This window comes from Somniosus microcephalus, chromosome 30, assembly GCF_052327205.1.
Source record: "Somniosus microcephalus isolate GS21.2 chromosome 30, FLI_Smic_1.0, whole genome shotgun sequence".
Taxonomy (NCBI): Eukaryota; Metazoa; Chordata; class Chondrichthyes; order Squaliformes; family Somniosidae; genus Somniosus; species Somniosus microcephalus.
Genome location: NC_141016.1, coordinates 8,165,022 through 8,190,768, shown reverse-complemented (window position 1 = coordinate 8,190,768; position 25,747 = coordinate 8,165,022). Strand labels below are relative to the sequence as shown.

The 25,747-nt window shown below is 49.2% G+C and overlaps 1 protein-coding gene across 1 annotated transcript in view; it reads right to left on the bottom strand.

Moving 5' to 3' along the window:
• LOC147097905 (anthrax toxin receptor 1-like) overlaps positions 1–25,747 on the bottom strand; it is a 254,166-nt gene that overhangs the window by 96,435 nt on the left and 131,984 nt on the right. The window contains exon 12 of the mRNA XM_085970960.1: positions 2,148–2,226. Coding sequence (XP_085827086.1) covers positions 2,148–2,226 — 79 coding nt within the window. The remainder of the gene's footprint in view (positions 1–2,147; positions 2,227–25,747) is intronic.

Genomic DNA, 25,747 nt, shown 5'->3' with positions numbered 1-25,747 from the left:
GAGCAGGGGAGCTCTCCCCGGTGTCCTGGGCCAATATTTATCCCTCAATCAATCAACATCACTAAAGCAGATTAGTCATTATCACACTGCTGTTTGTGGGAGCTTGCTGTGCGCAAATTGGCTGCCGCGTTTCCTATATTACAATAGTGACTACACTTCAAAAGTACTATCCTATCACTGACCTTCCCTTTTGTCCTTTCATTCCCTCCCCCTTTTCCCAGCCCCTAAACCTGCTTTCCATTTCCTGCTTTTTTCCAGTTCTGACGAAGGGTTTCGACCTGAAACGTTGACTCCGTTTCTCTCTCCACAGATGCTACCCTGACCTGCTGAGTTTTTCCAGCATTTTCTGTTGTTACTTCCAAAGTACTTCATTGGCTGTAAAGTGCTTTGGGATGTCCTGAGGTTGTGAGGGGCGTTGAAGAAATGCAAGTGTTTATTTTTCTTTCTAACTGGATTGACCTGTCCAGTATTTGTTTAGTGACGACAGACGTGAATTGGGAGTTCCCTCACATATGCAGATTGGGTTTTAGAAGGCACAAGGCTGAGTACCGAGCGAGCAGGCGCGTCTGACGGTATTCTTTGATCCGGCTTGTGTCTCATTACAAGGAACCAGCTGCCTCATTCAGTCAGACACACACAACAATCGCAGTAATTACACTTACCGTTGCAATATCCCTATAGTTAGAGAGGTTGATTCTTACCCCTACCCCAGAGAAGAGACAAGTAAAGACCAGACACTGCATGGACAGGAGTGAAAGTGGAGAAATTCCAAACCCCATCACTCTGCTCCCGAGAACAGTATTGGATTCGTTCCTTTATCCAGGAATGAAATAGAAAGGAATTGGCAAAGTTGATCCAGGAAATTTCTTCACTTTTGGGAAGGGCTCAAGAGGGAACGAGCTGTTATATTGGAGGGAGAAGAGTTTGACATACGATAGCAAAAAAATACTGCAGTGCTGGAAATCCGAAATAACAAAAGACGCTGGAAAAACTCAGTAGGCCAGGCAACATCGGTGAAGAGAGAAATAAAGTCAACGTTTCAGGTTTGACATATATGGTGGAACATAGGAACAGGAACAACAACAGAAAATGCTGGAAACACTCAGCAGGCCAGGCAGCATCCGTGGAGAGAGAAACAGAGTTAACGTTTCAGGTCTGGGGCCCTTCATCAGAACTGGAAAAAGCTGGAGATGTAACAGATATTAAGCAGGTGGAGAGACGGGGGTGGGGGGGGGGGGGGGGGCGGTTTAGGAGGGGAGGAAGGAATTGAAAGAACATGCTGTGAAAATGTTGCAAATGGGAATGGCAAAATCATACTGCATGAAAAATGGAGGCAGGGATTATTATCTAAAATTGTTGAACTCAATGTTGAGTCCGGCAGGCTGTAAAGTGCCCAATCGAAAGATGAGGTGCTGTTCCTCGAGCTTACGTTGAGCTTCATTGGAACAATGTATTAGGCCGAGGACAGAGAGATCAGAGTGGGAGTGAAGTGGAGAATTAAAGTGACAGGCGACCGGAAGCTCAGGGTCACCCTTACGGACTGAACGGAGGTGTTCCGCAAAGCGGTCGCCCAATCTGCGTTTGGTCTCCCCAAAGTAGAGGAGACCGCATCGTGAGCAGTGAATACAGTATATTAAATTGCAATTCCACGGAACTTTTTCCAGTTCTGATGAAGGGTCCCAGACCTGAAACGTTAACCCTGTTTCTCTCTCCACGGATGCTGCCTGGCCTGCTGAGTATTTCCAACATTTTCTGTTGTTATTTCAGATTTCCAGCATCCGCAGTATTTTGCTATTATATAGGAACAGGAACGTTTGACATATATGGTGGAACATAGGAACAGGAGACGGCCAATTAGCCCCTCGAGCCTGTTCCACCATTCAGTGAGATCATGGTTGATCTATGACCGAACTCAAGATAAAAGGTGTGTAGGCAAGGTTGAGATCAATTAAAAGGGGACCGGTTTGTCGGGCCGAATAGCCTTTTGCTGCTTCTAAAAATTATTGCATTGACACAAAGGAGAAAGAGAAAATTCAATTTAGGCGGGGCGTGGGAGGAAAATGTCATGACTTAAATTCTGCAGACGGAAAACCCCGTAAAGGGCTACATCAAATGTAAGGTTTCTAAGACGTGTCTATTTTACTCACACAGTGGACTGTTGTGATGGTGACAAAGCTGGAGATGAAGCTAAGACCCTCGTTCATACTGACCTGCAAGAACACCTCTCTGTAAGAAGACAAAAGGTTTTATGTTAAACTCGCAATATGAATCAAGAAATAAAAAAGCCTCATTTAAAAAAAAAAGGAAAGATCTTGGATTTATACAGTGCCTGATCACATCTCTAAAGGTCGCACAGTGCTTCACATACAACAACAACCTGTAATTATATAGCATCTTTAACATAATAAACCGTCCCAAGGCCCTTCGTAGGAGCGTTATACAGCAAAAATTTGACACCGAGTCACATAAGAAATTAGAGCAGAAGGAAGTATGTTTTCAGGAACGTCTTAAAGGAGGAAAGAGGGGTAGAGAGGCGGAAAGGTTTAGGGAGGGAATTCCAGAGCTTAGGCAGCTGAAGTCACGGCCGCCAATGGTTGAGCGATTATCATCGGGGATGTTCAAGAGGGGCAGAATTGGAGGAGTGCAGATATCTCGGGGGGGGTTCTGGGGCTGGAGGTGATTACAGAGATAGGGAGGGGGCGAGGCCATGGAGAGATTTGAAAACAAGGATGAGAATTTTAAAATCGAGGCGATGCTTAACCGGGAGCCAATGTAGGTCAGCGAGCACAGGGGTGATGGGCGAACGGGACTTGGTGCGAGTTAGGATGCCGAGTTTTGGATGACCTCAAGTACTTACAAGGAATTGCTTTGAAGTGCAGTTACTGTAGTTATGTAGGAAAGTAAAGAACTGAAATTTGACATAAAACAGTCCTGGACTCCACTGCAGGTTAAGGAGGAGAATTGCTGTATCATAGGTGGCCTGGGACTGCAATGTGATGATGAATTACAACACTGTTACCTCTGAGCATAGTACAGTGGTGAATTACTGCACTGTATCTCTCAGTAGAAGGCCGTGGGCTTATCCCACAGGGCAACATTCTGGCTTTAAGCTGAGCACAGACCCAGTTAATGATCACTTTCCTATTGACTGCAGTGTCTTGAGTCCAACAAATCATGATGGGAGTGCTGACACAGACAGATGTGGAAAACCAGTTGCCTGTGTTGTTGAGATGCCTATCAAACTCTGAGCTCTGACTCTCGCATCGTAGGCCACAACACTCACCACAGAACACTCTGCTGTCAAGCAACAAGATGTGGCTTCACGTTAGTATCAATGTCACCATTGAGCCTCAACCCTGTCACTAGTTGGCTCCAGCTGCAAGATCTTTAACCCATCAAAGCAGGGAACGAAACCATGGCCGAGCACTCTGCATCATGAAGCCAATGGGCCAGCTCCTTCATTAACTCCTTACTAAAGCGAAATGCCCACATTCTCACTCGTCATCTACAGACAGTCCGACTTTTCAAAAATTAGCAAGCAGCAAGTCTTCAGAATTGGGCAAGGTCGATTCGGTGTGAGACCACTTGATAAGATCAAATCTTCTTTGGGCATCACCTCACATGCCCTTTTCCACAGGCGAGTCCATTCTTAGAAAAACACATGCCTTAGACAACTGTTGTTTTTGTTTAGAAGAATGAGAGGGGATCTCATTGAAACTTATAAAATTCTAACAGGACTAGACAGACTAGATGCAGGAAGGATGTTCCCGATGGTCGGGGAGTCCAGAACCAGGTGTCACAGTCTAAGGATAAGGGGTAAGCCATTTAGGACAGAGATGAGGTGGAATTTCTTCACCCAGAGAGTGGTGAACCTGTGGAATTCTCTACCACAGAAGGCAGTAGAGGCCAATTCATTAAATATATTCAAGAAGGGGTTAGATATATTTCTTAAGGCTAAAGGGATCAAGGGATATGGAGAGAAGGCAGGGACAGGGTTCTGAATTTGGATGATCAGCCATGATCTCATTGAATGGCGGAGCAGGCTTGAGGGGCCGAATGGCCTACTCCTGCTCCTATCTTCTATGTTTTCTATGTTTTGTGTGCTCTCAGGCCCTGAAGGGACTGACTCGTGCTGAGGTTCTACTCCATGGGCAGCAGCCACCTCCGAAAACACGCTCAACTGGCCATCGTTCCGGTTTGAGCCCATTGAGTATCAGCGGGTGGTTTGACTGGGAGACACCATGCGTCAACATCCAATGCCCATACATGCTCGCTCTCCAGCACAGATCACAGGAGCGGGACCCCTTATTTACATTTCTATCCTTCTCCCCAGCTCAGGGGTTCGGTAAGTTTATATATAGAATAACGAATATCTGGAATTGAGTTAAAGGCTGGAATCTAATCGAGGGGTTCAGATGGTTTATATATAGAATAACGAATATCTGGAATTGAGTTAAAGGCTGGAATCTAATTGAGGGGTTCAAATGGTTTATATATAGAATGATGGATACCTGGGAGTGAGTTACAGGGTGGAAGCTAATCGAGGAGTACAGAGGGTTTATATATAGAATGATGGATACCTGGGAGTGAGTTACAGGCTGGAATCTAATCGAGGGGTTCAGAGGGTTTATATATAGAATGATGATGGATACCTGGGAGTGAGTTACAGGCTGAAATCTAATCAAGGGGTTCAGAGGGTTTATATAAAGAATAATGGATACCTGGGAGTGAGTTACAGGCTGGAATCTAATCGAGGAGTTCAGAGGGTTTATATATAGAATAATGGATACCCGGGAGTGAGTTACAGGCTGGAATCTAATCGAGGGGTTCAGGGGGTTTATATATAGAATGATGGACACCCGGGAGTGAGTTACAGGCTGGAATCTAATCGAGGGGTTCGGGGGTTTATATATAGAATGATGGATATCCGGGAGTGAGTTACAGGTTGGAATCTAATCGAGGGGTTCGGGGGGTTTATATATAGAATGATGGATATCCGGGAGTGAGTTACAGGCTGGAATCTAATCGAGGGGTTCAGGGGGTTTATATATAGAATGATGATGGATACCCGGGAGTGAGTTACAGGCTGGAATCTAATCGAGGGGTTCAGAGGGTTATATATAGAATAACGGATACCCGGGAGTGAGTTACAGGCTGGAATCTAACCGAGGGGTTCGGAGGGTTTATATATAGAATAACGGATACCCGGGAGTGAGTTACAGGCTGGAATCTAATCGAGGGGCTCAGATAGTGTATATATAGAATAACGGATACCCGGGAGTGAGTTACAGGCTCGAATCTAATCGAGGGGTTTGGGGGGTTTATATATAGAATGATGGATATCCGGGAGTGAGTTGCAGGCTGGAATCTAATCGAGGGGTTCGGGGGGTTTATATATAGAATGATGGACACCCGGGAGTGAGTTACAGGCTGGAATCTAATCGAGGGGTTTGGGGGGTTTATATATAGAATGATGGATACCTGGGAGTGAGTTACAGGCTGGAATCTAATCGAGGGGTTCAGATGGATTATATATAGAACGATGGATACCTGGGAGTGAGTTACAGGCTGGAATCTAATCGAGGGGTTCAGATGGTTTATATATAGAATAACGGATACCCGGGAGTGAGTTACAGGCTGGAATCTAATCGAGTGGTTCAGAGGGTTTATATATAGAATAATGGATACCCGGGAGTGAGTTACAGGCTGGAATCTAATCGAGGGGATCAGATGGTTTATATATATAATGATGGATAGCCGGGAATGAGTTACAGGCTGGAATCTAAATGAGGGGTTCAGGGGGTTTATATATAGGACAATAGATACCGGGAGTGAGTTACAGGCTAGAAACTAATCGAGGGGTTCGGGGGACTTATATATAGAATGATGGATACCCGGGAGTGAGTTACAGGCTGGAATCTAATCGAGGGGCTCGGATGGTTTATATATAGAAATAACGGATACCCGGGAGTGATTTACAGGCTGGAATCTAATCGAGGGGCTCAGATGGTTTATATATAGAATAATGGTTACCCGGGAGTTAGTTACAGGCTGGAATCTAATTGAGGGGTTCGGATGGTTTATATATAGAATAGCGGATACTTCGGAGTGAGTTACAGGCTGGAATCTAATCGAGGGGCTCAGATGGTTTATATCAAGAATAACAGATACCCGAGAGTGAGTTACAGGCTGGAATCTAATCGAGGGGCTCAGATGGTTTATATATAGAATGGATACCCGGGAGTGAGTTACAGGCCGGAATCTGATCGAGGGGTTCGGGGGGTTTACATACAGAACGATGGACACCCGGGAGTGAGTTACAGGCTGGAATCTAATCGAGGGGTTCGGAGGGTTTACATACAGAACGATGGACACCCGGGAGTGAGTTACAGGTTGGAATCTAATCGAGGGGTTCAGAGGGTTTATATATAGAATGATGGATACTTGGGAGTGAGTTACAGGCTGGAATCTAATCGAGGGGTTCAGAGGGTTTATATATAGAATGATGGATACCTGGGAGTGAGTTACATGCTGGAATTTAATCGAGGGGTTCGGGGGGTTTATATATAGAATAACGGATACCCGGGAGTGAGTTACAGGCTGGAATCTAATCGAGGGGTTCGGAGGGTTTATATATAGAATAACGGATACCCGGGAGTGAGTTACAGGCTGGAATCTAATCGGGGGGCTCAGATAGTTTATATATAGAATAACGGATACCCGGGAGTGAGTTACAGGCTCGAATCTAATCGAGGGGTTTGGGGGGTTTATATATAGAATAACGGATACCCGGGAGTGAGTTACAGGCTGGAATCTAATCGAGGGGTTCGGGGGGTTTATATATAGAATGATGGACACCCAGGAGTGAGTTACAGGCTGGAATCTAATCGAGGGGTTCGGGGGGTTTATATATAGAATGATGGATATCCGGGAGTGAGTTACAGGCTGGAATCTAATCGAGGGTTTCAGGGGGTTCATATATAGAATGATGGATACCTGGGAGTGAGTTACAGGCTGGAATCTAAACGAGGGGTTCGGGGGTTTATATATAGAATAATGGATACCCGGGAGTGAGTTACAGGCTGGAATCTAATTGAGGGGTTCAGAGGGTTATATATAGAATAACGGATACCCGGGAGTGAGTTACAGGCTGGAATCTAATCGAGGGGTTCGGAGGGTTTATATATAGAACAACGGATACCCAGGAGTGACTTACAGGCTGGAATCTAATCGAGGGGCTCAGATGGTTTATATATAGAATAACGGATACCCGGGAGTGAGTTACAGGCTCGAATCTAATCGAGGGGTTTGGGGGGTTTATATATAAAATGATGGATATCTGGGAGTGAGTTACGGGCTGGAATCTAATCGAGGGGTTCGGGGGGTTTATATATAGAATGATGGACACCCGGGAGTGAGTTACAGGCTGGAATCTAATCGAGGGGTTTGGGGGGTTTATATATAGAATGATGGATACCTGGGAGTGAGTTACAGGCTGGAATCTAATCGAGGGGTTCAGAGGGTTTATATATAGAACGATGGATACCCGGGAGTGAGTTACAGGCTGGAATCTAATCGAGGAGTTCAGAGGGTTTATATATAGAACGATGGATACCCGGGAGTGAGTTACAGGCTGGAATCTAATCGAGGGGTTTGGGGGGTTTATATATAGAATAACGGATACCCGGGAGTGAGTTACAGGCTGGAATCTAATCGAGGGGTTCGGGGGGTTTATATATAGAATGATGGACACCCGGGAGTGAGTTACAGGCTGGAATCTAATCGAGGGGTTCGGGGGGTTCATATATAGAATGATGGATACCTGGGAGTGAATTACAGGCTGGAATCTAATCGAGGGGTTCGGGGGTTTATATATACAATAATGGATACCCGGGAGTGAGTTACAGGCTGGAATCTAATCGAGGGGTTCAGAGGGTTATATATAGAATAACGGATACCCGGGAGTGAGTTACAGGCTGGAATCTAATCGAGGGGTTCGGGGGTTTATATATAGAATAATGGATACCCGGGAGTGAGTTACAGGCTGGAATCTAATCGAGGGGTTCAGAGGGTTATATATAGAATAACGGATACCCGGGAGTGAGTTACAGGCTGGAATCTAATCGAGGGGTTCGGAGGGTTTATATATAGAATAACGGATACCCAGGAGTGACTTACGGGCTGGAATCTAATCGAGGGGCTCAGATGGTTTATATATAGGATAACGGATACCCGGGAGTGAGTTACAGGCTCGAATCTAATCGAGGGGTTTGGGGGGTTTATATATAAAATGATGGATATCTGGGAGTGAGTTACGGGCTGGAATCTAATCGAGGGGTTCGGGGGGTTTATATATAGAATGATGGACACCCGGGAGTGAGTTACAGGCTGGAATCTAATCGAGGGGTTCGGGGGATTATATATAGAATGATGGATATCCGGGAGTGAGTTACAGGCTGGAATCTAATCGAGGGTTTCAGCGGGTTCATATATAGAATGATGGATACCTGGGAGTGAGTTACAGGCTGGAATCTAATCGAGGGGTTTGGGGGGTTTATATATAAAATGATGGATATCTGGGAGTGAGTTACGGGCTGGAATCTAATCGAGGGGTTCGGGGGGTTTATATATAGAATGATGGACACCCAGGAGTGAGTTACAGGCTGGAATCTAATCGAGGGGTTCGGGGGGTTTATATATGGAATGATGGATATCCGGGAGTGAGTTACAGGCTGGAATCTAATCGAGGGTTTCAGGGGGTTCATATATAGAATGATGGATACCTGGGAGTGAGTTACAGGCTGGAATCTAATCGAGGGTTTCGGGGGTTTATATATAGAATAATGGATACCCGGGAGTGAGTTACAGGCTGGAATCTAATCGAGGGGTTCAGAGGGTTATATATAGAATAACGGATACCCGGGAGTGAGTTACAGGCTGGAATCTAATCGAGGGGTTCGGAGGGTTTATATATAGAACAACGGATACCCAGGAGTGACTTACAGGCTGGAATCTAATCGAGGGGCTCAGATGGTTTATATATAGAATAACGGATACCCGGGAGTGAGTTACAGGCTCGAATCTAATCGAGGGGTTTGGGGGGTTTATATATAAAATGATGGATATCTGGGAGTGAGTTACGGGCTGGAATCTAATCGAGGGGTTCGGGGGGTTTATATATAGAATGATGGACACCCAGGAGTGAGTTACAGGCTGGAATCTAATCGAGGGGTTCGGGGGGTTTATATATAGAATGATGGATATCCGGGAGTGAGTTACAGGCTGGAATCTAATCGAGGGTTTCAGGGGGTTCATATATAGAATGATGGATACCTGGGAGTGAGTTACAGGCTGGAATCTAATCGAGGGGTTCGGGGGTTTATATATAGAATAATGGATACCCGGGAGTGAGTTACAGGCTGGAATCTAATCGAGGGGTTCAGAGGGTTATATATAGAATAACGGATACCCGGGAGTGAGTTACAGGCTGGAATCTAATCGAGGGGTTCGGAGGGTTTATATATAGAACAACGGATACCCAGGAGTGACTTACAGGCTGGAATCTAATCGAGGGGCTCAGATGATTTATATATAGAATAACGGATACCCGGGAGTGAGTTACAGGCTCGAATCTAATCGAGGGGTTTGGGGGGTTTATATATAAAATGATGGATATCTGGGAGTGAGTTACGGGCTGGAATCTAATCGAGGGGTTCGGGGGGTTTATATATAGAATGATGGACACCCGGGAGTGAGTTACAGGCTGGAATCTAATCGAGGGGTTTGGGGGGTTTATATATAGAATGATGGATACCTGGGAGTGAGTTACAGGCTGGAATCTAATCGAGGGGTTCAGAGGGTTTATATATAGAACGATGGATACCCGGGAGTGAGTTACAGGCTGGAATCTAATCGAGTGGTTCGGAGGGTTTATATATAGAATAACGGATACCCAGGAGTGACTTACAGGCTGGAATCTAATCGAGGGGCTCAGATGGTTTATATATAGAATAACGGATACCCGGGAGTGAGTTACAGGCTCGAATCTAATCGAGGGGTTTGGGGGGTTTATATATAGAATAACGGATACCCGGGAGTGAGTTACAGGCTGGAATCTAATCGAGGGGTTCGGGGGGTTTATATATAGAATGATGGACACCCGGGAGTGAGTTACAGGCTGGAATCTAATCGAGGGGTTCGGGGGGTTTATATATAGAATGATGGATACCCGGGAGTGAGTTACAGGCTGGAATCTAATCGAGGGTTTCAGGGGGTTCATATATAGAATGATGGATACCTGGGAGTGAGTTACAGGCTGGAATCTAATCGAGGGGTTCGGGGGTTTATATATAGAATAATGGATACCCGGGAGTGAGTTACAGGCTGGAATCTAATCGAGGGGTTCAGAGGGTTATATATAGAATAACGGATACCCGGGAGTGAGTTACAGGCTGGAATCTAATCGAGGGGTTCGGAGGGTTTATATATAGAATAACGGATACCCAGGAGTGACTTACAGGCTGGAATCTAATCGAGGGGCTCAGATGGTTTATATATAGAATAACGGATACCCGGGAGTGAGTTACAGGCTCGAATCTAATCGAGGGGTTTGGGGGGTTTATATATAAAATGATGGACATCTGGGAGTGAGTTACGGGCTGGAATCTAATCGAGGGGTTCGGGGGGTTTATATATAGAATGATGGACACCCGGGAGTGAGTTACAGGCTGGAATCTAATCGAGGGGTTTGGGGGGTTTCTATATAGAATGATGGATACCTGGGAGTGAGTTACAGGCTGGAATCTAATCGAGGGGTTCAGAGGGTTTATATATAGAACGATGGATACCCGGGAGTGAGTTACAGGCTGGAATCTAATCGAGGGGTTCAGAGGGTTTATATATAGAACGATGGCTACCCGGGAGTGAGTTACAGGCTGGAATCTAATCGAGGGGTTCAGAGGGTTTATATATAGAACGATGGATACCCGGGAGTGAGTTACAGACTGGAATCTAATCGAGGGGTTCAGGGGGTTTATAGATAGAACGATGGATACCCGGGAGTGAGTTGCAGGCTGGAATCTAATCGAGGGGTTCAGGGGGTTTATATATAGAATAACGGATACCCGGGAGTGAGTTACAGGCTGGAATCTAATCAAGGGGTTCGGGGAGTTTATATATAGAATAATGGATACCCGGGAGTGAGTTACAGGCTGGAATCTAATCGAGGGGTTTGGGGGGGTTTATATATATAACAAATAATGGATACCCGGGGGTGAGTTACAGGCTGGAATCTAATCGAGGGGTTCAGGGGGTTTATATATAGAACGATGGATACCCGGGAGTGAGTTACAGGCTGGAATCTAATCAAGGGGTTCAGGGGGTTTATATATAGAATAACGGATACCCGGGAGTGAGTTACAGGCTGGAATCTAATCGAGGGGTTCAGAGCGTTTATATATAGAATAATAATGGATACCCGGGAGTGAGTTACAGGCTGGAATCTAATCGAGGGGCTCAGAGGATTTATATATAGAATAATGGATACCCGGGAGTGAGTTACAGGCTGGAATCTAATCGAGGGGCTCAGAGGGTTTATATATAGAATAATGGATTCCCAGGAGTGAGTTACAGGCTGGAATCTAATCGAGGGGCTCAGAGGGTTTATATATAGAACGATGGATACCCGGGAGTGAGTTACAGGCTGGAATCTAATCGAGGGGTTCGGGGGGTTTATATATAGAACAATGGATACCCGGGAGTGAGTTACAGGCTGGAATCTAATCGAGGGGTTCGGGGGGTTTATATATAGAACGATGGATACCCGGGAGTGAGTTACAGGCTGGAATCTAATCGAGGGGTTCAGGTTCAGAAACTCAACGCAAAGTCGTCAAATTTGCAGATGATTCCAAAATAATGGCAGTGGAGTCGAAGGCAGCTCAGAACTGACGCAATGAGCTGGACAAAATGGGGCCAAATTTGTTTGGTTATCCAGTGGACTCTTGGTGTAACTCCAGCGGGAGTTTGGCAGAACGGCACTGAGAAATAGGCCAGGAGCTTGTTAAGGCGGCCTATGAATGCAGGAGGGGCGGCGGTGGGAGGGGGGCGGGCCCGGGTATTCTCTTTCCTCCTCCCCCCACCCTCTGCCAGGTGGTGATCAGGTGCTGGTGTTCCCAGCAGTGTGGGGATGGCAAGTTCCCATAGTTTTCAAGTAACTGGTTGCAGGATTAGAGGGGAGTTGAGGAGAACTTGTTTCACCCAGAGAGTGGTGGGGGTCTGGAACCCACTGCCTGAAAGTGTGGTAAAGGCAGAAACCCTCACTGCACTTAAAAAGTACTTGGATATGCACTTGGAAGTGCCGTAACCTGCAGGGCTACGGACCAAGAGCTGGAAAGTGGGATTAGGCTGGAGAGCTCTCTTTTTTGACCGAATGGCCTCCTTCATTGCCATAAATTCCGATTATTCTATGATGTGCCTGTAATAGCACAGGTGCCCACCAGCCCCAGGCAATCCAGGTGCCACCCCACTGACTGCATATTATGGTGTGGTCAACAACAGAGGCACCAAAGGGTGCAATCCAGGTGCCCACAGGTTTTCAGGCCCAATAAATCTGTGGGCCCAACAGTGGGAGATGAATTTCAATGCTGGTGAGTGTAAAGTATTGCACGTAGGAGATTTTAAAAATGGGCAACATTCGCCCTGCATCAGTGGTGTTGAATTAACTAAAGAAGAGTATTGTGTCCAGTTCTGGTCACCTCACTTTAGGAAGTTTTTAAGGGCCCTTGAGAGGGTGCAGAGGAGATTTACCAGAATGGTTCCGGGGATGGGGGATCTTAGCTACAAGGACAGGTTGGAGTTCTGATGAAGGGTCCCAGACCTGAAACGTTAACTCTGTTTCTCTCTCCACGGATGCTGCCTGGCCTGCTGAGTATTTCCAGCATTTTCTGTTGTTATTTCAGATTTCCAGCATCCGCAGTATTTTGCTATTATACAGGTTGGAGAAGCTGGATTTGTCTTCATTAGGGCAAAGGAGGTTGATGGGTGATTTGATCGAGGTGTACAAGATGATGACGGGTTTGGATAGGCTAGACGGGGAAAGGCTGTTCCCACTAGTTGATGGTACAAGGACTAGGGGACACAGATTCAAGGTTTTGGGCAAGAGATACAGGGGGGAGGTGAGGAAAAACTTTTTTACGCAGCGAGTGGTGAGGACCTGGAACTCGCTGCCGACGGAAGTGGTGGAAGCGGAGACACTCAGGCCTAGAAATTCAGTATAGCCACGTTTGGGGCGCTACAGCCGGGCGGCCGCTAAAGTTTGCGCCTGGCGCAACTTCGCGCCACCTTCGCCGATATTCAGTGGCATCGCCCCAAGAGGTTGCTGCTGCGCTAAAACAGGCGATGCACGACTATCATTAGGCGCTAAGCCGGCGACCCGGGGCGATACCCCCGAGGGCAGGCGCAGCGCAGGTTCGGCAAGTTGCTGATTGACGGCAGACACTCTGGCGCCGGTGAGCTCTTAAAGGGGGAGGGTGGATTTGTTTGCCTGCCACGCCCTGCACACTGCAGCCCTGAAGCAAGGCCTGACCACTGCTGCTTGATCTGTACAACGCCCAGGACTATGGAGAAGGCCAACGTTTGCACCCATTGCAGCCCCCATTATATGTTTCCAATCAATGCTATGGCTCTGAAGTTAAAGACAAGTGCAAAGCTGTGGCCTGAAGCCACAAGTACCTGTGCGAGTGTTGAGCCAAACCAGAAAGCTCTCTACCTTTGTCTCTCTGCAAAGATCCGTCTCTCACAAAGAAGGAGTGTTGCAAAATGGCTGCCATTTCTACTGCAGGAGGAGTGCCCTGTAATTTGCGCCCCCCTCGCCCCGCAGCGACTGGGAACCGTTCCCCTCTACCAGTCGCTAGGGGCGCCAGGCGCACAATAGGCCGGCGCCACTGAATTTCCGGTTTGGGGCGCACAAAGGGCGTTGCACGATGAAATGACGTCAGGATCTGCGCGCGCAGCTGAGCGCGCGCAAAGGCTTTGCGTCGCCGCTAAATCTTTACTGAAGTTGGGGAGAGGCGCAGATCGCGCTGCGCCCGGCCGCTTGCTGCCTAGCGCCCCACATCTCCTCCTCCTAAAGCGCTAGCGGCTGGCGCAAACAACTGAATTTCTAGGCCATAATGTTTTCATGGGGAGACTGGATAGGCACTTGAGGGAAATAAACTTGCAGGGCTACGGGGATAGAGCGGGGGAATGTGACTGACTGGATTGCTCTACAGAGAGCCAGCGTGGACTCGATGGGCTGAATGGCCTCCTTCTGTGCCGCTATGACTCCACAAGACGCTGAAAGTGATCTGTGAGTCTTCCAGGCTCCGCGCTCAACATGTCCAGCCCATTCAGAGAAGCAATCCACAAAACAAATAAAATGCTGAACTACACGTCCAAATAACGTACAAATGAAACAAAGGATCTGCCAGCTTGTCATGGAACTTGTGCAATAATAGCCTCAAACATGTGGTGTTAATGGGATTTGTAACCAACATAGGCCACGGTGAAGGGGGAGGGAGGGGCGAGAAGAGAGGTTTACTGGACTTTGTGCTGTTTTTTTTTCCCACACAACAGAAAGAATGATGTCTGTTTTATCCCAAAGCATGGCATATGGCATATTCATATCATGGAACTGATCCAAATATAATTTCAAAATTGTTTTGAGAGTATTTTCCAAGGTTTGGCCTGCGCGTTCCTTCTAATTGATTCTGGCTCCTTCCCCCCCTCCCCCCACCGCCCCCCCTCCCCCCCTTCCCACCACGCCCCCTTGCCACCCCGCCCCCCCGCAACCCCCGACTCCCATCCATCCCTGATGCTTCGGCTTTCGCTCTGGATGACACATTGCTCAGTTGCTACATTTTGCTTAATTTCCTCTGCTACACTCTTCCCACTGCTCCGTGACAGTTGGGTAACTGGTCCCATCCTTCCATTGCCACCTTCAGCCAGCCGTGTAGTGGGCAGGGTGTAACTGTGCTCGACGAGTTACCTTCTCACTGGGCTTCCTCTCCTGAAGGCAGATGTTTCCCCATACGCTGATTTTGACGGAGGTCAAGAACTCGATCATGGGTTTGGGGGGTGGGGTTAGTTGTAGAACCCCTTCCCTCCACTCCATGGGAGCATGTGCCAACGGCCCAACACTTTTTTTTGCAGCTCTAACTGTTTCGCTGTTAGTTCATTTCACTCCTGTCAAGGGCCAGCTGACTGTGGCCCAACAACTCGAAATTGTCCATTCCAAGTTTTACCTCCTCTCCAGATATCTTTGAGGCGTTGCAGAGGTCTATATTTTAGGATGGAGGATATTCTAAACTGAAAACCCTTCACAATAAGAGGACCAAGGGGAAAGGGCTTGGGGAAAAATGTCTTTGAACATGTCACTAGAAAAGATGTTACTGTCTTCGTTTCTCACTGTACCAGGCAGCTCACAACTTTCCCTTTCAGCCTGCCAACTGTTCGATTTTTGGTTAATAAAAAAATACCGTGGCAGCTCATGTCCAATCCTGTCAGTCTCACTAGATCACCTTTTCATGAAAACAGTCCAATTTGCTTGGGTAGATATGAAACAGCCTTGTGTGAAGCAGATTTTTAAATACTTAAGTGAAGGGTAACTTACTCAGTCAGACCCTGAAAACTATTTATTCAATCTGAACCGTAGCTACTGTAATTCAGTCACATCAAGCCAGCGCTCCTGGCTTTGAAGTTTAACTTTGGCTTCAATTCAATGGAAATGGTATAAAATATGGGGAAGATAAGTCCCTGCCAAACAACAGACTGGAAACACACACGTGTGCTGGTTTCTCTCCTTCAAAGTAACCTTGTACACACTCCATGCAATATGCATGCAACTTGGAAAGAATCAGACAAATGAGGCCCAACTTGTCACTTGACACTTGCCCAAAAAGTTAGTGGGCTCGGATTTCCAAGCCCCGTGGAGGTGGATTTGGAGGCGGGAGTGGGGGAAAATTGCAGAATAGGGGGGCATGAACCCATCCCGCTCCCAACCCGCCTCCATGCCCGTTTCCCAGGAGGCGGGTAGCCCGACCTGTGCTGGGACCCGCCTCCCCGAGGCGGGAAGGGGATTAGTGCCAATTAACTGCCTGTTAACAGGTAGGTAACAGGCAGTTTTTGGCCTAATCCCTATTTTTAGCCCTGAAGTGTGGGCTTCCCGACGGCTCCAAACCACGCCAAGTTAGCGAGGCGGACCGTCGGGCTGAAGGGCTTGGAGGGTTCGAGATGTCCGGTGTTCAGGTGAGTGATGGGTGCATGAGTGCAGAGGTAAGTGTGTTTGGTGTGTGTAAAGTGTTTAAATAAGTTTTACTAACCTTTACTTACTAATGCAGGCTTCCTTCCTTCAGGTCTCGGGAGTCCCTCATCTCACCGGCACAGAAAGCAGAATGGCCGCGAGCTGTCAAAAGTTGCAGCATTCTGCTTTCTGTCCTGGAGAGATTTCTAACTGAGTCTGTGGAGAAGGACTCAAGTTAGAAGTCAGATTGTCGGTGTTTGACAGCTTCACAGAGCTGTCAAACGCTGATATTTCATCTGTCAAAAGCTCTTGACAGATTAAATGTCAGTCCCTAACGTCACCTGTAACCGGGTGTCCCTTAATTGGCCTGCTGAGCCCGCTGGGTGGGCTTAACAAGGTCAATCAAGAGAAAAATCGCATGGGTTGGCCACAAATCGATAGAGGCGGGACTACAACCCAAAAAGTGGGAGTCCCGCCTCCATCACGTCCCCATTGACAAAATCCAGCCCAGTATGCAGGTACAGCAAGTAATTAGGAAGGCAAATGGAGTGTTGGCCTTTATTGCAAAGGAAATGGAGTATAAAAGTAGGGAAGTCTTGCTACAACTGTACAGGGCGTTGGTGAGACCACATCTGGAGTACTGCGTACAGCTTTGGTCTCCTTATTTAAGGAGGGATATACTTGCATTGGAGGCCGTTCAGAGACGATTCACTCGGTTGATTCCGGAGATGAAGGGGTTGTCTTATGAAGAAAGGTTGAGCAGGTTGGGCCTATACTCACTGGAGTTTAGAAGAATGAGAGGGGATCTTATTGAAACATATAAGATTCTGAGGGGGCTTGACATGGTAGATGCTGAGAGGATGTTTCCCCTCGTGGGGGAATCTAGAACAAGGGGGCACAATTTCAGAATATGGGGGCACCCTTTTAAATCGGAAATGAGGAGGAATTTCTTCTCAGAGGGTGGTGAATCTTTGGAATTCTCTTCCCCAGAGAGCTGTGGAGGCTGGGTCATTGAATATATTTAAGGTGGAGATAGACAGATTTTTGAACGATAAGGGAGTCAAGGGTTATGGGGAGCGGGCAGGGAAGTGGAGTTGAGGCCAAGATCAGTTCAGCCATGATCTTACTGAATGGTGGAGCAGGCTCAAGAGGCCAAATGACCGACTCCTGCTCCTACGTCTTATGTTCTTATGTTGTCCCTGGAGAGGGGAAAGGGGATGCAGTAGCTGCACTGATTGGTCTCAATATTTGAACCCATAGATTCCATAAACTTGCTGCACTTGGCATTGGAGGTGAGAATGGAGGGGTACAAGGGGGCAGGAGTAGGGGATCAGAGGAGGCTGGTTGGGCATTGAGACAGAGCCTGGGATTGTTTTTAATCCTTGAAGATGATCCTGAAGTAAGCGGAGGATTTAGCCAGGGAGAGGGAGATGTGGTATTTCTTGACATGATGAATCCAAAATCTGGTAATGGGCAAACGACCCATCAAGCTCCAGGGGCACCTAAGCCTGCGACCTTTGCAGAAGCAGTGGGTCAGTGACCATGAGTGACAGCATCAAAAGCTGAACCAAGGAAGCTATCGAGTGGTTCGTGGGTAGCAGTAATGTCACGGCAGATGAAGAGCTAGTTGGGAAAACGTTTCCCGGGGCAGAGTGTGGGGATGGTAGGCAGTGGTGGGCAGGGAAAAGTGGATAATAAGGGAGACACACTGAACCACACTGTTCGCAACCTTGGTGTCATATTTGACCCTGAAATAAGCTTCCGACCACATATCCGCAGCATAACAAAGACCGCCTATTTCCACCTCCGTAACATTGCCCGTCTCCGCCCTTCCCTCAGCTCATCCGCTGCTGAAACCCTCATCCATGCCTTTGTTACCTCGAGACTTGACTATTCCAACGCACTCCTGGCTGGCCTCCCATGTTCTACCCTACGTAAACTTGAGGTCATCCAAAACTCGGCTGCCCATGTCCTAGCTCGCACCAAGTCCCGTTCGCCCATCACCCCTGTGCTCGCTGACCTACATTGACTCCCGGTTAAGTAACGCCTCGATTTCAAAATTCTCATCCTTGTTTTCAATCCCTCCATGGCCTCGCCCCTCCCTATCTCTGTAATCTCCTTCAGCCCCACAACCCCCCGAGATATCTGCGCTCCTCTAATTCTGCCCTCTTGAGCATCCCTGATTATAATCGCTCAACCTTTGGTGGCCGTGCCTTCTGTTGCCTGGGCCCTAAGCTCTGGAATTCCCTGCCTAAACCTCTCCGCCTCGCTACCTCTCTCTCCTCCTTTAAGACACTCCTTAAAACCTACCTCTTTGACCAAGCTTTTGGTCACCTGCCCTAATTTATCCTTATGTGGATCGGTGTCAATTTTTTTGTCTTATAATACTCCTATGAAGCGCCTTGGGATGTTTTACTACGTTAAAGGCACTATATAAATACAAGTTGTTGTTGAGACATGGTGGTATTAAGAGATGGCCTTGTCAATTCAGCATGGACTAGGAACTGAAGCTGGGACCCTTGGTACACTCGACTGTGCCTTTACCCGCCTGTCCAATGGGAGCACTCCCCAGTGTTATGTCCAGGTGACAGAAGACGTAATTTGTGAAAAGTGAGCGGATAGTTTCAACTTAAACCGCCTGGCCGGAAACCGACGGGGTTGGATGGGCAAGTCAATGGAAAGTAAATGGGCGGCCGATCCGATCCCGTCAGTTTCCTGCTGGGCAGTTTCGGTTGAATTATCCCTGCGGATTTAGCTTGGGGCTGTGTACAGTGCTCCCTCTAAGCTCCGCACGTGCGCTGCCACACAATAAACCGGAAGGTCCCGCGTGGGCCGCTCACAAGCTTTTCCATCTGATATACCGCGCATGTGCCGAAAATTTAAAGGGACCGCGCATTGAAATAAACAGACCGCGCACAACAAAGACAACTTAGAGGGAACGTGGGTTGTGAAGCACACTTTTTACCTACTTATTAATATGAAATTAATTCTCTGGTGTACTGGGAAGTTTGGGGAGTTTGGGGGTGTGGGGTGTGTTTGGGGGGTTTGGTGTGTTTGGGGGTGTGGGGTGTGTTTGGGGGGTTTGGTGTGTTTGGGGGGTTTGGTGTGTTTGGGGGTGTGGGGTGTGTTTGGGGGGTTTGTTGTGTTTGGGTGTTTGGTGTGTTTGGGGAGTTTGGCGTGTTTGGGGTGTTTGGCGTGTTTGGGGAGTTTGGCGTGTTTGGGGGTGTGGGGTGTGTTTGGGGGGTTTGGTGTGTTTGGGGGGTTTGGTGTGTTTGGGGAGTTTGGCGTGTTTGGCGTGTTTGGGGAGTTTGGTGTGTTTGGGGGTGTGGGGTGTGTTTGGGGGGTTTGGTGTGTTTGAGGGTTTGGTGTGTTTGGGGGGTTTGGGGTGTTGGGGGGTTTGGGGAGTTTGGTGTGTTTGGGGGTGTGGGGTGTGTTTGGGGGGTTTGGTGTGTTTGAGGGTTTGGTGTGTTTGGGGTGTTGGGGGGTTTGGCGTGTTTGGGGAGTTTGGTGTGTTTGGGGGTGTGGGGTGTGTTTGGGGGGTTTGGTGTGTTTGAGGGTTTGGTGTGTTTGGGGGGTTTGGGGTGTTGGGGGGTTTGGGGTGTTTGGGGAGTTTGGTGTGTTTGGGGGTGTGGGGTGTGTTTGGGGGGTTTGGTGTGTTTGAGGGTTTGGTGTGTTTGGGGGGTTTGGGGTGTTGGGGGGTTTGGCGTGTTTGGGGAGTTTGGTGTGTTTGGGGGTGTGGGGTGTGTTTGGGGGGTTTGGTGTGTTTGAGGGTTTGGTGTGTTTGGGGGGTTTGGGGTGTTTGGGGAGTTTGGCGTGTTTGGGGAGTTTGGTGTGTTTGGGGGTTTGGTGTGTTTGGGGGTTTGGTGTGTTTGGGGGTTTGGCGTGTTTGGGGGTTTGGTGTGTTTGGGGGGTTGGTGTGTTTGGTGGTTTGGCGTGTTTGGTGTGTTTGGGGGTTTGGTGTGTTTGGGGTGTTTGGGGGTTTGGTGTGTTTGGGGAGTTTGAGGTGTTTGGGGTGTATGGGGAGTTTGGTGTGTTTGGGGTGTTTGGAGGTTTGGTGTGTTTGGGGAGTTTGGAGGTTTGGTGTGTTTGGGGAGATTGGCGTGTTTGGGGTGTATGGGGAGTTTGGGGGGTTTGGTGTGTTTGGGGGGTTTGGTGTGGTTTGGGGGTTTGGTGTGTTTGGGGTTTTTGGGGTGTTTGGGGGTTTGGTGTGTTTAGGGAGTTTGGGGGTTTGGCGTGTTTGGGGGTTTGGTGTGTTTGGGGGGTTTGGCGTGTTTGGTGTGTTTGGGGAGTTTGGGGGTTTGGTGTGTTTGGGGGTTTGGTGTGGTTTGGGTGTTTGGGGTGTTTGGGGTGTTTGGGGGTTTGGTGTGTTTGGGGGGTTTGGCGTGTTTGGTGTGTTTGGGGAGTTTGGGGGTTTGGTGGGTTTGGTGTGTTTGGGGGTTTGGTGTGGTTTGGGGTGTTTGGGGGTTTGGGGTGTTTGGAGAGTTTGGGGGTTTGGTGTGTTTGGTGTGTTTGGTGTGTTTGGTGTGTTTGGGGGGTTTGGTGTGTTTGGGGGGTTTGGTGTGTTTGGGGGGTTTGGTGTGTTTGGGGGGTTTGGCGTGTTTGGGGAGTTTGGCGTGTTTGGGGAGTTTGGCGTGTTTGGGGAGTTTGGCGTGTTTGGGGGTTTGGCGTGTTTGGTGTGTTTGGGGAGTTTGGGGGTTTGGTGTGTTTGGGGGGTTTGGTGTGTTTGGGGTGTTTGGTGTGTTTGGGGTGTTTGGGGAGTTTGGAGGTTTGGTGTTTTTGGGGAGTTTGGTGTGTTTGGGGTGTTTGGAGGTTTGGTGTGTTTGGGGAGTTGGTGTGTTTGGGGTGTTTGGAGGTTTGGCGTGTTTGCGGTGTTTGGGGGCTTGGTGTGTTTGGGGAGATTGGCGTGTTTGGGGTGTATGGGGAGTTTGGTGTGTTTGGGGAGTTTGGTGTGTTTGGGGTGTTTGGGGGTTTGGTGTGTTTGGGGTGTTTGGGGAGTTTGGAGGTTTGGTGTGTTTGGGGAGTTTGGTGTGTTTGGGGTGTTTGGAGGTTTGGTGTGTTTGGGGAGTTTGGTGTGTTTGGGGTGTTTGGAGGTTTGGTGTGTTTGGGGAGTTTGGTGTGTTTGGGGTGTTTGGTGTGTTTGGAGGTTTGGTGTGTTTGGGGAGTTTGGAGGTTTGGCGTGTTTGCGGTGTTTGGGGGCTTGGTGTGTTTGGGGAGATTGGCGTGTTTGGGGTGTATGGGGAGTTTGGGGGGTTTGGTGTGGTTTGGGGGTTTGGTGTGTTTGGGGGGTTTGGTGTGTTTGGGGTTTTTGGGGTGTTTGGGGGTTTGGTGTGTTTAGGGAGTTTGGGGGTTTGGCGTGTTTGAGGTGTTTGGGGGTTTGGTGTGTTTGGGGGGTTGGGGTGTTTGGGGAGTTTGGGGGGTTTGGTGTGTTTGGGGAGTTTGGCGTGTTTGGGGTTTTTGGGGGGTTTGGGGGTTTGGCGTGTTTAGGGAGTTTGGGGGTTTGGCGTGTTTGAGCTGTTTGGGGGTTTGGTGTGTTTGGGGGGTTTGGCGTGTTTGGGGAGTTTGGGGGTTTGGTGTGTTTGGGGGTTTGGGGAGTTTGGGGGTTTGGTGTGTTTGGGGGTTTGGTGTGGTTTGGGTGTTTGGGGGTTTGGTGTGTTTGGGGGGTTTGGTGTGGTTTGGGTGTTTGGGGTGTTTGGGGGTTTGGGGTGTTTGGTGGGTTTGGTGTGTTTGGGGAGTTTGGCGTGTTTGGGGAGTTTGGCGTGTTTGGGGAGTTTGGTGTGTTTGGGGGTTTGGGGGTTTGGCGTGTTTGGGGAGTTTGGGGGTTTGGTGTGTTTGGGGGTTTGGCGTGTTTGGTGTGTTTGGGGAGTTTGGGGTGTTTGGGGGTTTGGTGTGTTTGGGGAGTTTGGTGTGTTTGGGGTGTTTGGAGGTTTGGTGTGTTTGGGGAGTTTGGTGTGTTTGGGGTGTTTGGAGGTTTGGTGTGTTTGGGGAGTTTGGAGGTTTGGCGTGTTTGCGGTGTTTGGGGGCTTGGTGTGTTTGGGGAGATTGGCGTGTTTGGGGTGTATGGGGAGTTTGGGGGGTTTGGTGTGTTTGGGGGGTTTGGTGTGGTTTGGGGGTTTGGTGTGTTTGGGGGGTTTGGGGGTTTGGTGTGTTTGGGGTTTTTGGGGTGCTTGGGCGTTTGGTGTGTTTAGGGAGTTTGGGGGTTTGGCGTGTTTGGGGTGTTTGGGGGTTTGGTGTGTTTGGGTTTTTGGGGTGTTTGGGGGTTTGGTGTGTTTAGGGAGTTTGGGGGTTTGGCGTGTTTGGGGTGTTTGGGGGGTTTGATGTGTTTGGGGGGTTTGGCGTATTTGGGGAGTTTGGGGGTTTGGTGTGTTTGGTGTGTTTGGGGAGTTTGGGGGTTTGGCGTGTTTGGGGTGTTTGGTGTGTTTGGGGGGTTTGGTGTGGTTTGGGTGTTTGGGGTGTTTGGGGGTTTGGGGTGTTTGGGGAGTTTGGGGGTTTGGTGTGTTTGGGGAGTTTGGTGTGTTTGGGGGTTTGGTGTGTTTGGGGTGTTTGGTGTGTTTGGGGAGTTTGGTGTGTTTGGTGTGTTTGGGGGGCTTGGTGTGTTTGGGGGGTTTGGGGGTTTGGTGTGTTTGGTGTGTTTGGTGTGTTTGGGGGGCTTGGCGTGTTTGGGGTGTTTGGGGGTTTGGTGTGTTTAGGGAGTTTGGGGGTTTGGCGTGTTTGGGGGTTTGGTGTGTTTGGGGGGTTGGGGTGTTTGGGGTGTTTGGGGTGTTTGGGGAGTTTGGTGTGTTTGGGGAGTTTGGTGTGTTTGGTGTGTTTGGGGGGCTTGGTGTGTTTGGGGGGTTTGGGGGTTTGGTGTGTTTGGGGAGTTTGGTGTGTTTGGTGTGTTTGGGGGGCTTGGCGTGTTTGGGGTGTTTGGGGGTTTGGTGTGTTTGGGGGGGTTTGAGGTTTTTGGGGTGTTTGGGGGTTTGGTGTGTTTAGGGAGTTTGGGGGTTTGGCGTGTTTGGGGGTTTGGTGTGTTTGGGGGGTTGGGGTGTTTGGGGTGTTTGGGGAGTTTGGGGGGTTTGGTGTGTTTGGGGAGTTTGGCGTGTTTGGGGGTTTGGTGTGTTTGGGGTTTTTGGGGGGTTTGGGGGTTTGGTGTGTTTAGGGAGTTTGGGGGTTTGGCGTGTTTGGGGTGTTTGGGGGTTTGGTGTGTTTGGGGGGTTTGGCGTGTTTGGTGTGTTTGGGGAGTTTGGGGGTTTGGTGTGTTTGGGGGTTTGGTGTGGTTTGGGTGTTTGGGGTGTTTGGGGTGTTTGGGGGTTTGGGGTGTTTGGTGGGTTTGGTGTGTTTAGGGAGTTTGGGGGTTTGGCGTGTTTGAGGTGTTTGGGGGTTTGGTGTGTTTGGGGGGTTGGGGTGTTTGGGGAGTTTGGGGGGTTTGGTGTGTTTGGGGAGTTTGGCGTGTTTGGGGTTTTTGGGGGGTTTGGGGGTTTGGTGTGTTTAGGGAGTTTGGGGGTTTGGCGTGTTTGAGCTGTTTGGGGGTTTGGTGTGTTTGGGGGGTTTGGCGTGTTTGGGGAGTTTGGGGGTTTGGTGTGTTTGGGGGTTTGGGGAGTTTGGGGGTTTGGTGTGTTTGGGGGTTTGGTGTGGTTTGGGGGTTTGGCGTGTTTGAGCTGTTTGGGGGTTTGGTGTGTTTGGGGGGTTTGGCGTGTTTGGGGAGTTTGGGGGTTTGGTGTGTTTGGGGGTTTGGGGAGTTTGGGGGTTTGGTGTGTTTGGGGGTTTGGTGTGGTTTGGGGGTTTGGTGTGGTTTGGGTGTTTGGGGTGTTTGGGGGTTTGGGGTGTTTGGTGGGTTTGGTGTGTTTGGGGAGTTTGGCGTGTTTGGGGAGTTTGGCGTGTTTGGGGAGTTTGGTGTGTTTGGGGGTTTGGGGGTTTGGCGTGTTTGGGGAGTTTGGGGGTTTGGTGTGTTTGGGGGTTTGGCGTGTTTGGTGTGTTTGGGGAGTTTGGGGTGTTTGGGGGTTTGGTGTGTTTGGGGAGTTTGGTGTGTTTGGGGTGTTTGGAGGTTTGGTGTGTTTGGGGAGTTTGGTGTGTTTGGGGTGTTTGGAGGTTTGGTGTGTTTGGGGAGTTTGGAGGTTTGGCGTGTTTGCGGTGTTTGGGGGCTTGGTGTGTTTGGGGAGATTGGCGTGTTTGGGGTGTATGGGGAGTTTGGGGGGTTTGGTGTGTTTGGGGGGTTTGGTGTGGTTTGGGGGTTTGGTGTGTTTGGGGGGTTTGGGGGTTTGGTGTGTTTGGGGTTTTTGGGGTGCTTGGGCGTTTGGTGTGTTTAGGGAGTTTGGGGGTTTGGCGTGTTTGGGGTGTTTGGGGGTTTGGTGTGTTTGGGTTTTTGGGGTGTTTGGGGGTTTGGTGTGTTTAGGGAGTTTGGGGGTTTGGCGTGTTTGGGGTGTTTGGGGGGTTTGATGTGTTTGGGGGGTTTGGGGGTTTGGCGTATTTGGGGAGTTTGGGGGGTTTGGGGGTTTGGTGTGTTTGGTGTGTTTGGGGAGTTTGGGGGTTTGGCGTGTTTGGGGTGTTTGGTGTGTTTGGGGGGTTTGGTGTGGTTTGGGTGTTTGGGGTGTTTGGGGGTTTGGGGAGTTTGGGGGTTTGGTGTGTTTGGGGAGTTTGGTGTGTTTGGGGGTTTGGTGTGTTTGGGGTGTTTGGTGTGTTTGGGGAGTTTGGTGTGTTTGGTGTGTTTGGGGGGCTTGGTGTGTTTGGGGGGTTTGGGGGTTTGGTGTGTTTGGTGTGTTTGGGGGGCTTGGCGTGTTTGGGGTGTTTGGGGGTTTGGTGTGTTTGGGGGGGTTTGGGGTTTTTGGGGTGTTTGGGGGTTTGGTGTGTTTAGGGAGTTTGGGGGTTTGGCGTGTTTGGGGGTTTGGTGTGTTTGGGGGGTTGGGGTGTTTGGGGTGTTTGGGGTGTTTGGGGAGTTTGGTGTGTTTGGGGAGTTTGGTGTGTTTGGTGTGTTTGGGGGGCTTGGTGTGTTTGGGGGGTTTGGGGGTTTGGTGTGTTTGGGGAGTTTGGTGTGTTTGGTGTGTTTGGGGGGCTTGGCGTGTTTGGGGTGTTTGGGGGTTTGGTGTGTTTGGGGGGGTTTGAGGTTTTTGGGGTGTTTGGGGGTTTGGTGTGTTTAGGGAGTTTGGGGGTTTGGCGTGTTTGGGGGTTTGGTGTGTTTGGGGGGTTGGGGTGTTTGGGGTGTTTGGGGAGTTTGGGGGGTTTGGTGTGTTTGGGGAGTTTGGCGTGTTTGGGGGTTTGGTGTGTTTGGGGTTTTTGGGGGGTTTGGTGTGTTTAGGGAGTTTGGGGGTTTGGCGTGTTTGGGGTGTTTGGGGGTTTGGTGTGTTTGGGGGGTTTGGCGTGTTTGGTGTGTTTGGGGGTTTGGTGTGTTTGGGGGTTTGGGGTGTTTGGTGGGTTTGGTGTGTTTGGGGAGTTTGGCGTGTTTGGGGAGTTTGGCGTGTTTGGGGAGTTTGGCGTGTTTGGGGAGTTTGGGGAGTTTGG